We start from the raw sequence: 12,508 nt of genomic DNA on the forward strand, positions 1-12,508 counted from the left end.
GGCAGCCATGTTTATTGTCACCCAGCTTTCTGAGGCTCCTGATTGGCAGATGTGCCCAGTTCTGCAGGGGTATAGGAGTGGAGTCCATCATGGAGCTCTAATGGCAGCCGTGTGTCTTCACCCAGCTTTCCCAGAAACATGTACGACTGATCTGCACTCATCTGGGTACATGGAACTACATCTGCCTGGCACACATCTTTCCTGGGGTTCTGAATGGACATTGCCTACTTATGGTGGACTGTAGGAGCGGACGGACGGGCAGATTTGATATTAGGGATATTGGGGAAAGCTGAGTGACACTGCAGGGGGAGCTCTGACGGGCTCTCGCCCAGCTTTCCCAGAGCCCTGACGGGCACACTTGCCTGGTTCTGCAGGGATTCGGTGGAGTGACACCCTTATCTTTATAAACCCGCAGTGAGATTTGCCCAGAGACGCGTCCGCAGATCGTTATCTACTGGAACTGTCGCTCATCCGGGAAATCTTTCGCCTTTGTCTTTACCGCTTTGTGTGGTTGTCGGGATCTGATCCTGCCATTGTCATTAGGTGCACATCGGATAATCTCGCCATTCAGCCGGCGAACCCCCCTTGTCTTCCTTCCAGTGCCAGCCATTACACGTGAGCACGGAAAGTGCGAATTACCTTGTTCCTGGCCGCGCTATTCACTGATTTACCGGTACTTCGGCACAGCTGGAGCGCTCTGGGTGCCTGCGGGTGTCCGCCAGACGCCATTCCATCCTCTCCTAGTATATCGCCTGTAATCCTTTAACTACTGGATATATAATGGGGTGCACACGGCGACACCCGATCATTGCATTGCAACGCACAAGGAAGGAGCGTCTCGAGGACCGTTTCTTTGTCATGATCCGCCTGTCTGGTAAATGACGCCACCCCTTACGGAAACCCGTACCGCTAAACCGGCGCCGCCGTGTGAAGAGAACGGGAGGCAGTATGTGACACAGGGCGGAGCGCGAGGGGTTAACGGTGTCAGACTGCAGGCTACATCTGCCGGGCCGGTCATGGAATGAGTTAGACATTCCAGAAGACCATCCGCATCCCCCTCCTCCCCCCCAAACATTCGGAGAGGGGTGACCTCATCGTCCTGCATCCCAAATACCAGAACGCTGCCTCATCCCAAGCCGGGCCGCAAGGTTCCCCTCGCCTGAACTGCGCAGGCACCCGAGCGGGGCGCCCGCCTGCAGCGGAAATTGAATTGCACCCGAGGGTTTTTAATTCGGTGCCACGTTCGCAGCCACGCAGAGGCGCCACGCAAAATTTATAAATTTGATTGGGTTTTATCTCTGCAGTGACTTTTAAAGGGCAGCTCTCCTCGAAATGCGTGAACGCCTCCAGAATCTCTGGGTGATCGCCGAAAACCCGATGTGACGCGGGTGTGACAGGGAGGCCAAGACACAAAGACCCCCCCTCCAATATATATGAGCAGCATAGCAATATAGGCGCCGCTTATCCCACGGGGAACCAAAGGATTGAATGGGTTAAGCAAGTCCGGCAGTGCCCCCCATCAGGGGTAGCAACCTCCGCCACTCCCAGCATGCACACCTGCTTGGCTGTTCTTGAAACTACAAATAAAAGTGAATGCAGCATGCTGGGAGTTGTAGTTTAACAACTGTTGGAGTGCTGGAGGTTGCTGACCTGACATAGTTGGCTTGGGTCCGACTCCTGTTCTGACTTCTTCGGGGTTGGGGGGGTCCTGAGGGGCAGAGACCCCTCCCCATGACATCCATATTCCTAATAGAGAGCGTTGACGGGGTCTTCTTCATGAGACCTGGTGTCCCAATTCCTAATGCTTTGCAAAATCTGCTTGCTGTCAGTGAATGGGAGCTGAGAAAATCTGTGGCCCCTTCATTGTCAGGATCGGTGGGGGTCCCAGAGGTCAGACCCTTACCTGTCATAAAGTGGCAGCATACCCTAGGGCAGGCATGGCCAACCTGTGGCTCTCCAGCTGTTGTAAAACTACAACTCCCACCATGCCCTGCTGCAGGCTGATAGCTGTAGACTGTCCAGGCATGATGGGAGTTGTGGTTTTGCAACAGCTGGAGAGCCTCAGCTTGGCCATGCCTGCCCTAGTGAGTAGTACTCACAGCTGAGGATTTGTTACAGTTGTGTCCAGTGTAGACAATCCTCACTGGACTCCAGACTGACACATTGTAACAAAGTAGGATGATCCAGCAGAGACATGTTTTTCCCTCGCAGAGGACTGGATACAACTGTAACAAACCCTCAGATGTGAGCAGTATTGGACAAGGACGGGTGTTCAGCCACTGGGTGCAGACATGAATCTTTATATTCACTGACATCAAGCGGAGATCTTACTCATTGGAAGATTTCAGAACTTTTAAATGATGCTTTTCCCCCGGCCTCATCTTTGCACGTTGGCGTTAACCCCTGATGGTGACGTCTCGCTCCTGGCTCCGCTCCAAGTGACGTTATCCTAGGAATTCAGATGAAAATTCTTGCGGAGTGGTAATAATTGGCAGCGGTGCGTTCAGGCCGCTGTAACGTACAGGACCCCCGCCCCTCTTATTGGTAGGAAAGAGAGGGGGGCTCTTCTGTGATTGCTTGCTGTGGATTTCAGGCAGAGCTGCAGGCGGGAGGCAGCCAGGGGGCGCTGTCACCGTCCATATACATTCACCCTCTCCTACTTATACGTGCCACCTTACAGGTTTCAGTCTTTACTGTAGCCTTGGAATTGTATTCCTGAGCCGTTTTTTTGCGGATAAGATGCTGTCCCGTACATTTTGATGGGGCCTTTTTCTTCTATTGTAAAATGAAACGCGTCCTATACTTGTCAGTGAAAATCATGGCCCTATTGAAGTCTATGGATCAGCAAAAAAACGGAATGCAATCAGTTTTTTTGCGGACATGCTGAACTGTCTGCAAAAAAAACGGATCCGCATTTTTGCGGACAGCATACGGCCGTCTAAATGAGCCCTTGATAAGCTCAGCCTTCCAGATAGTGCTGTATTTCTAGGGGCTCCTGGTCCCATAAACGGAACCCATACCCCAATCCCCCGCCATGTCCTGAGCCGACTCCTTCCACCCCTCTCCCCGTCGTCTCCGGAAACCTCATCTATCACATAATTCACACTGAACCGCCATATGTCATGTCTTGGCCGCCGCCGCGTTGTGTGCGCTGTATTGGAACCAGGTGGACACGTCTCCCGCTGCTGTTATTCTACAGATCAGGTGTGTGGGGGAGGGGGGAATCGATCAGGACCGCGCTGGCACACAGTAACGGAGAATGAATGGGACGCTGGAGCCTTGGTGACCTTTCAAGTTGAGAAATTTCACGCCTATAACGGCCTCTCTCTCCGCGATTAGGTGACGGGCGCGTCTTAATCTGAATTTTTGCAGCACGTTCAATTACTCGGAGGCGGCGATAACCTTTTCTAAGCGTCTGTCAGTCACCTGCCCGATATCGGACTACTGTCGCCCGCCTCATTTTAGAACTTACTGGGGCTTTATGGGAGGGTTCTCTTTAAAAGGGTATGTAGACTTTTGCAACCATTTTTTGTATAGTAATGCACTTAAATATAAAGCAACTCTGGCCATTGTCTTAATTATGTATACAGCTCCTTAACAGAGCGTCTCCGTAGTAACAGACTACCAGTGTGTAGTCAGATGGCGCAGCTGTGTGGTAGTAACCATGGAGACACATAGGAGTTACAGGCACAAAACGGACAGAGATTCGCAAGGTTGCTTTCCTTTTATATCGTGGAGTCCAGGGATGGCCAATCTGCGGCTCTCCAGCTGTTGCAAAACTACAACTCCCAGCATGCCCACACTGCCTACAGCAGGGCATGATGGGAGTTGTAGTTTTACAACAGCTGGAGAGCCGCAGGTTGGCCATTCCTGTCGTAGACACTTAAAAAAAAAAAAAAAGTACAAAAAAAAAACCACGTGAATACGGCCGCCTAAACAGGTTATTCAATGGTATCACAGAAATTGCGCAGAACGTGGCAAAGTCACTGACTAGGGCACATGGCACAATAACTGCATCTCGCGGCCCCACATTTATTTTCCTTCTGCCTCCTTAATATTGAATTGGCACGTGTGAATAATATGGCGCACTTTTTGACCACACCCATTTTCGAAGAATGTCCCAGAATGCAGATGACAATGGCGCCCGTGGTTTGTTCTGGTCATCTCCCCGCCGTTACTTTGGTTTATCTGGGGACGCTCTTTCATTTTCATCTCCTATCTCCCGTTTTTTTACAGCGTAATCATGGATTCTGCAGTTTTGCCATCGACCGGCGCGAGTGAAAATGAGGTTAAAAGTTTATATTGCTGTTACCATAAAACATCAGCTCTCGTAGCGGCTGCCGCTAATGGGGGGGGGATCGATTCTCTAGTTGTTTATGGAAAATAAGGGCGTTAAACAGAGACGTGACGATCGGGTTCACCTGGTCCCACCAGCTCTCGGCAGTGACAGACGGGGGGCAGTACTACCTGTACCTACATAATGTACAGAGAGAGATGAGGAGGCAGTACTACCTGTACCTACATAATGTACAGAGAGAGATGAGGAGGCAGTACTATCTGTACCTACATCATTTACAGAGAGAGACAGGGAGGCAGTACTACCTGTACCTACATAATGTACAGAGAGAGATGAGGAGGCAGTACTATCTGTACCTACATAATGTACAGAGAGAGATGAGGAGGCAGTACTATCTGTACCTACATCATTTACAGAGAGAGACAGGGAGGCAGTACTACCTGTACCTACATAATGTACAGAGAGAGATGAGGAGGCAGTACTATCTGTACCTACATAATGTACAGAGAGAGATGAGGAGGCAGTACTATCTGTACCTACATAATGTACAGAGAGAGATGAGGAGGCAGTACTATCTGTACCTACATCATTTACAGAAAGAGACAGAGAGGCAGTACTATCTGTACCTACATCATTTACAGAAAGAGACAGGGAGGCAGTATTATCTGTACCTACATCATTTACAGGGAGAGACAGGGAGGCAGTACTATCTGTACCTACATAATGTACAGAGAGAGATGAGGAGGCAGTACTACCTGTACCTACATAATGTACAGAGAGAGATGAGGAGGCAGTACTATCTGTACCTACATAATGTACAGAGAGAGATGAGGAGGCAGTACTATCTGTACCTACATAATGTACAGAGAGAGATGAGGAGGCAGTACTACCTGTACCTACATAATGTACAGAGAGAGATGAGGAGGCAGTACTATCTGTACCTACATAATGTACAGAGAGAGATGAGGAGGCAGTACTATCTGTACCTACATCATTTACAGAAAGAGACAGAGAGGCAGTACTATCTGTACCTACATCATTTACAGAAAGAGACAGGGAGGCAGTATTATCTGTACCTACATCATTTACAGGGAGAGACAGGGAGGCAGTACTATCTGTACCTACATCATTTACAGGGAGAGACAGGGAGGCAGTACTATCTGTACCTACATCATTTACAGGAAGAGACAGGGAGGCAGTACTATCTGTACCTACATCATTTACAGGGAGAGACAGGGAGGCAGTACTATCTGTACCTACATCATTTACAGGGAGAGACAGGGAGGCAGTACTATCTGTACCTACATCATTTACAGGAAGAGACAGGGAGGCAGTACTATCTGTACCTACATCATTTACAGGGAGAGACAGGGAGGCAGTACTATCTGTACCTACATCATTTACAGGGAGACACAGGGAGGCAGTACTATCTGTACCTACATCATGTATATAAATAGACAGGGAGGCAGTACTACCTGTACCTACATCATTTACAGGGAGAGACGGGGAGGCCGTACTATCTGTACCTACATCATTTACAGGAAGAGACAGGGAGGCAGTACTATCTGTACCTACATCATTTACAGGGAGAGACAGGGAGGCAGTACTATCTGTACCCACATCATGTATATAAATAGACAGGGAGGCAGTACTACCTGTACCTACATCATTTACAGGGAGATACGAGGAGGCAGTACTATCTGTACCTACATCATTTATATAAATAGACAGGGAGGCAGTACTACCTGTACCTACATCATTTACAGGGAGAGACGGGGAGGCAGTACTACCTGAACCTACATAAAGCAGTACTATCTGTACCTACATAATTTATATAAATAGACAGGGAGGCAGTACTATCTGTACCTACATCATTTACAGGGAGAGACAGGGAGGCAGTACTATCTGTACCTACATCATTTACAGGGAGGCAGTACTATCTGTACCTACATCATTTACAGGAGGAGACAGGAAGGCAGTACTATCTGGACCTACATAATTTACAGGGAGAGACAGGAAGGCAGTACTATCTGGACCTACATCATTTACAGGAAGAGACAGGAAAGCAGTACTGTCTGTACCTACATCATCTACACGGAGGCAGTACTATCTGTACCTACATCATTTTATATAAATAGACTGGGAGGCAGTACTATCTGTACCAAAATCATTTACAGGGAGGCAGTACTATCTGTACCTACCTCATTTACAGGAAGAGAGAGAGAGGCAGTACTATCTGTACCTACATCATACACAGGGAGGCAGTATTATCTGTACCTACATAATTTACAGGGAGAGACAGGGAGGCAGTACTATCTGTACTTACATCATTTACAGGAGGAGACAGGGAGGCAGTACTGTGTGTACCTATATCATTTACAGGAAGAGACTGAGGCAGTACTATCTGTACCTACATCATTTACAGAGAGAGACACAGAGTCAGTGTTATGTGTACCTACATTATTTACAGGGAGGCAGTACTATCTGTACCTACATAATTTACAGGAAGAGACAGGGAGGTAGTACTATCTGTACCTACATCATCTACACGGAGGCAGTACTATCTGTACCTACATCATTTACAGGGAGAGAAAGGGAGGCAGTACTATCTGTACCTACATCATTTACAGGAGGAGACGGGGATGCAGTACTATCTGTACCTACATCATTTACAGGAAGAGACAGGGAGGCAGTACTACCTGTACCTACATCATTTACAGGGAGAGACAGGGAGTCAGTACTACCTGTACCTACATCATTTACAGGAAGAGACAGGGAGGCAGTACTATCTGTACCTACATCATTTACAGGGAGAGACAGGGAGGCAGTACTATCTGTACCTACATCATGTATATAAATAGACCAGGAGGCAGTACTACCTGTACCTACATCATTTACAGGGAGAGACGAGGAGGCAGTACTACCTGTACCTACATCATTTATATAAATAGACCAGGAGGCAGTACTACCTGTATCTACATAATTTATATAAATAGACAGGGAGGCAGTACTACCTGTACCTACATCATTTACAGGGAGAGACGGGGAGGCAGTACTATCTGTACCTACATCATTTATATAAATAGACAGGGAGGCAGTACTATCTGTACCTACATAATTTACAGGAAGAGACAGGGAGGTAGTACTATCTGTACCTACATTATCTACACGGAGGCAGTACTATCTGTACCTACATCATTTACAGGGAGAGAAAGGGAGGCAGTACTATCTGTACCTACATCATTTACAGGAGGAGACGGGGATGCAGTACTATCTGTACCTACATCATTTACAGGAAGAGACAGGGAGGCAGTACTACCTGTACCTACATCATTTACAGGGAGAGACAGGGAGTCAGTACTACCTGTACCTACATCATTTACAGGAAGAGACAGGGAGGCAGTACTATCTGTACCTACATCATTTACAGGGAGAGACAGGGAGGCAGTACTATCTGTACCTACATCATGTATATAAATAGACCAGGAGGCAGTACTACCTGTACCTACATCATTTACAGGGAGAGACGAGGAGGCAGTACTACCTGTACCTACATCATTTATATAAATAGACCAGGAGGCAGTACTACCTGTATCTACATAATTTATATAAATAGACAGGGAGGCAGTACTACCTGTACCTACATCATTTACAGGGAGAGACGGGGAGGCAGTACTATCTGTACCTACATCATTTATATAAATAGACAGGGAGGCAGTACTATCTGTACCTACATAATTTACAGGGAGGCAGTACTATCTGTACCTACATCATTTACAGGGAGGCAGTACTGTCTGTACCTACATCATCTACAGGGAGAGACAGGGAGGCAGTACTATTTGTACCTACATTATTTACAGAGAGAGACAGGGAGGCAGTGCTATTTGTACGTACATAATTGACAGGGAGGCAGTACTACCTGTTACTACATCATTTACAGGGAGTGACCGGGAGGCAGTACTATCTGTACCTACATTATTTGCAGGGAGAGACAGGGAGGCAGTACTATCTGTACTTACATCATTTATATAAATAAACAGGGAGGCAGTACTACATGTTACGACATCATTTACAGGGAGGCAGTACTATCTGTACCTACATCATTTACAGGGAGGCAGTACTATCTGTACCCACATCATCTACATGGATAGACAGGGAGGCAGTACTATCTGTACCCACATCATCTACATGGATAGACAGGGAGGCAGTACTATCTGTACCCACATCATCTACATGGATAGATAGGGAGGCAGTACTATCTGCACCTACATCATTTACAGGGAGGCAGTACTATCTGTACCGACATCATCTACAGGGAGAGACAGGGAGGCAGTACTATCTGTACCCACATCATCTACATGGATAGACCAGGGAGGCAGTACTATCTGTACCCACATCATCTACATGGATAGACAGGGAGGCAGTACTATCTGCACCTACATCATTTACAGGGAGAGACAGGGAGGCAGTACTATCTGTACCTACAGCATTTACAGGAGGAGACAGGGAGGCAGTACTATCTGTACCTACATCATCTACAGGGAGAGACAGGGAGGCAGTACTATCTGTACCCACATCATCTACATGGATAGACCAGGGAGGCAGTACTATCTGTACCCACATCATCTACATGGATAGACAGGGAGGCAGTACTATCTGCACCTACATCATTTACAGGGAGAGACAGGGAGGCAGTACTATCTGTACCGACATCATCTACAGGGAGAGAGAGGGAGGCAGTTTAGGCTTTGTATGGCTCTTCCACCCGGAATTGCTCTTGATCTCACAGTTGATGGTTTGTTACAATGGATTAACGTAGGTAAATGTGGTCAGCCTGGAGTCTAGGGTGGGTGAGTGGGAACATTAGATTGTGAGCTCCTGGGGCTAGGGACTTATGTGAGTGATGACTAGAGATGAGCGAATTTTATATTTTGAAATTCGTTCACACTTCGTTTGGTGGTAAAAGCAGAATTGCGTTATGGATTCCGTTACCACGGACCATTACGCAATTCTATGAGGGAATGCCTTTAGAGGACTCCCCTGCATAATAGAAGTCTATGGGCTGCAAAACAGATCCGTCCCGTTTCCCTTATGCATTCCGTCATAGAATTGCGTTACGGTCCGTGGTAACGGAATCCATACCGCAATTCTGCTGTTACCACGGAACGAAGTGTGAACGAATTTCAAAATATGAAATTCGCTCATCTCTAGTGCTGACCATCTCGGCCCAGAGCAGCGGAATTGTTTGCAGCTATATAGACAACTGTAAGTACTACTACTAGGTGACCTACGTGACTGTTCAGAAACTACAACCCCCAACATCCCCTGGCAGAGGTTAGAGGTCACAGCTTTGATACATTGCGCTACCACTTATGGTTTCAGCCTCTGTATAAAAACTAGAATTTTCCCATTCACCTACAGCCAGCAGAGATCTTAAAGATTGTGACAAAGTGAACAGAAGTTGGGGGAGGGGATTCAGTCGAGCTGGCATAGATTTGCGCTACATTTTTATGGCATTCCTGCGAAGAATAAAAAGTGGTGAGCGCAGCACAGAATAATAATTAAAAAAAAGTTGCATGTTTTTGTGCAAAATTGACATGCGCCAAAATGTATGCTCCATATCCCCCCTATTTACATAAAACTGGACACTGGCCCCTTAAGACTGACAACAAGTACAAAGAATCCGATAAACGCTGCGACCCACAGAACGATTTCCAGAACCGATACCATGTTAAGGGCTCATGCACACAAACGTATTTTCTTTCCACTTCCGTTAAGTTTTTTTTGCGGAACCATTTACTTCAACGGGGCTGTAGAAAATACAGAAGTTACTCCGTGTGCATTCCGTTTCCGTTTGTCCGTATTTCTGATCTTCAAAAAAGTAGTGCGTGTCCCGTTATTGTCCGCAAATCACGGTCCGAGGCCCCATTCAAGTCAATGGGTACTTAAAAAGTACGGAACGCACGCGGAACACATCCGTATGTCATGCGTATTTTGCGGATCCGCCCAGCCCAGATTGCTCATGTGTTTGGTGATTAATAAGTTACTGTTTCCGTTTCCAATCTGCAAAAAACGGATCAAATACGGAAACCATACGGATATGTTTTGTGCAGGAACGGAAGAGAGAAAAAAAACTCGGATACGGAACAACGGATCAGTGAAAAACGGACCGCAAAATACATCCGGTCGTGTGCATGAGCCCTACAGTGTGCAGGGGCCGCAATCCCAGCTTTGCTCTTGAAGTGCACAGTGCTGTAGAGAGGGTTAACGGCGCTGAGTGCAGGGGGGGCGTTCCCGGCCCTCTGCCGTCACTGGAGGCAGCCCCAGCATGAAGGGGGCCCTTTGTTGGCAGTCTAACGTAAGCAGCGCTGCCTGCCTAATGGACTGAAGGAAGCCGCTCCAGCGCTCCCAGGAACTTCTCCCCAACAGTGCACAACTTCCTACCCCCCGGTGTAGCAGATCCCACTGGGAATGGGGGCGATGGACCCTTAGTCCCCCCGCTGGAGCCCTCCGCCCCATTTCCCCCTCCCCCCCTTTTTTCCAGGGATTCGGGGCCGCTCCTTTTCTGGCTCTGGAAGTTGGATCCATGAAGTTCAGAGATTTCTCTGAGTTTTCGAGTTGTTCTACGTTCGGAGCGCGGGACGAAGGCGTCCTGCCCCAGGGAGACTCCTGTCCGACCTGTCCCTGTCCCGCGCCGCACTTTTTCGCATGTTGGAGGGACGGAAAATCCTCATCGAAGGCCCCCGGAGGAAAAAAAAGAGCCAGCAAGTCCTGCGTCCAGCACCTGAAAATGCTGGAGATCTGCCTGAAGCTGGTGGGGTGCAAATCCAAGAAGGGACTCTCATCATCCTCCAGCTGCTATCTGGAAGGTGAGATAAGTGGGGGATGGGGGGAGGCCCGGCCAAGAGGCTTCCTAGTTGTGGCCCCCTTTTCCTAGGCCTCAGCGCAGATTAGAAGGCGGCTGCTCCCCCCCCCCCCCCCTTCCATCCGCAGGCAAAACAATGAGACATGATGGAGTTACTTAGATTTTTAAAGGGCCGGTAACTCTGAAAGTTTAAAACTTTTATAATAGCTCTGGCGCGTAATAAGAGTAGCGGCTGAGATCAGTTACATGTGGACGGCTGAAGTGCAAGTAGTAGTTGTCATAGGGGCAGGAAGGTTAGAGAACGATAGAATGCGGTTTTTATGGCCTTATTTGCAGGGATTTAAAGGAACGCTAACCTCGCGCGGGTTTTCTGTGAAGGTGAATACCATCCGAAGTGACAGAACATATAGACCCCCCCCAATATGATCACTGCTGTCACCTTCCAGAGCAGTGGTGACACTACAACTCCCATCATGCCCAGAGCCCAGTTGCAGTGTTGCCACATGTTGCAGAACTCTGCTCCACATAGTTAGGGGGTCACAGATAATCCCTGCGCTGGGCGTCCTCTGCCTCCGCGCTCGCTCCTGTGACTTCCTAGTGCGGCGTCCTCCGCTGACCTCACCTTACATGGTAAAGTCTCGTTTGACGCCATCTCCCGAGAACACGGGTCCAAAAGCGCTCGGCTCTCCAGAACTTTCTAAACTCTTTGGTGAATCAGGCGCCGGAGACTCCTCCGGGCGCAGTTATTTCACGTGTTAGCGGCACAATGTAAACACGTAAGGTAACATGACGAGATAACAGCAAGGAAATCGCCAACATCTCATAAACAAGGGCGAGCGCAGCTATTGTGTCACTGTCAGATACGCGTCCGCCCCTTTAAGAGCACTTAAACAGTCCTTAACACTTATCTGATTCTGGGAAAGCTGGGAGACACCCAATATGGCCGCCTTCGCACCTAATAACGGTGGTCACCCAGCTTTTCTGGCACCCTGACATGTTCTGATTTGTCCCCCCCGCCTGTTCCTAGGGACAGACTTGCTGATCAAGGCTGAGAAAGTTGTCTGACAACCTCTGTGGGATGTATTGGTTGTCACCCAGCTTTCCCAGAATAGGAAATGACCAAGAAATGGCTGTGATGTTGCTACTCACCTATTCAGAGGTTGTCACCCAGCTTTCCCACAGTCCTGATTGTCAATAGGGTGCAGCTAGACAGAACCGTGGGAAAGCTGGGTGACATGCTGGAGTGATGGTGGCCGTATCGGGTGCCATCCAGCTTTCCCAGCAGCTGATGTTCTCTGCAAGCGTCACAGCACCTCAGTCACCCAGCTTTCCTAGAGCCCTGCATG

At 48.3% G+C, this 12,508-nt stretch overlaps 1 protein-coding gene across 2 annotated transcripts in view; it reads left to right on the top strand.

Moving 5' to 3' along the window:
• The window catches only part of LOC122919939 (tyrosine-protein kinase ABL1-like), a 77,673-nt gene that overhangs the window by 46,194 nt on the left and 18,971 nt on the right, over nt 1-12,508 (top strand). Inside the window, exon 1 of one of the 2 annotated variants that reach the window (XM_044269182.1) lies at nt 10,640-11,166. The exons of the other annotated variant lie outside the window; for it this stretch is intronic. Within the exon in view, the coding sequence (XP_044125117.1) occupies nt 10,884-11,166 (283 nt within the window). The 5' untranslated portion in view covers nt 10,640-10,883. Of the gene's footprint in view, nt 1-10,639; nt 11,167-12,508 lie in introns of those variants that run through there. 2 annotated transcript variants of the gene reach the window in all.

This window comes from Bufo gargarizans, chromosome 9, assembly GCF_014858855.1.
Source record: "Bufo gargarizans isolate SCDJY-AF-19 chromosome 9, ASM1485885v1, whole genome shotgun sequence".
Classification (NCBI taxonomy): domain Eukaryota; kingdom Metazoa; phylum Chordata; class Amphibia; order Anura; family Bufonidae; genus Bufo; species Bufo gargarizans.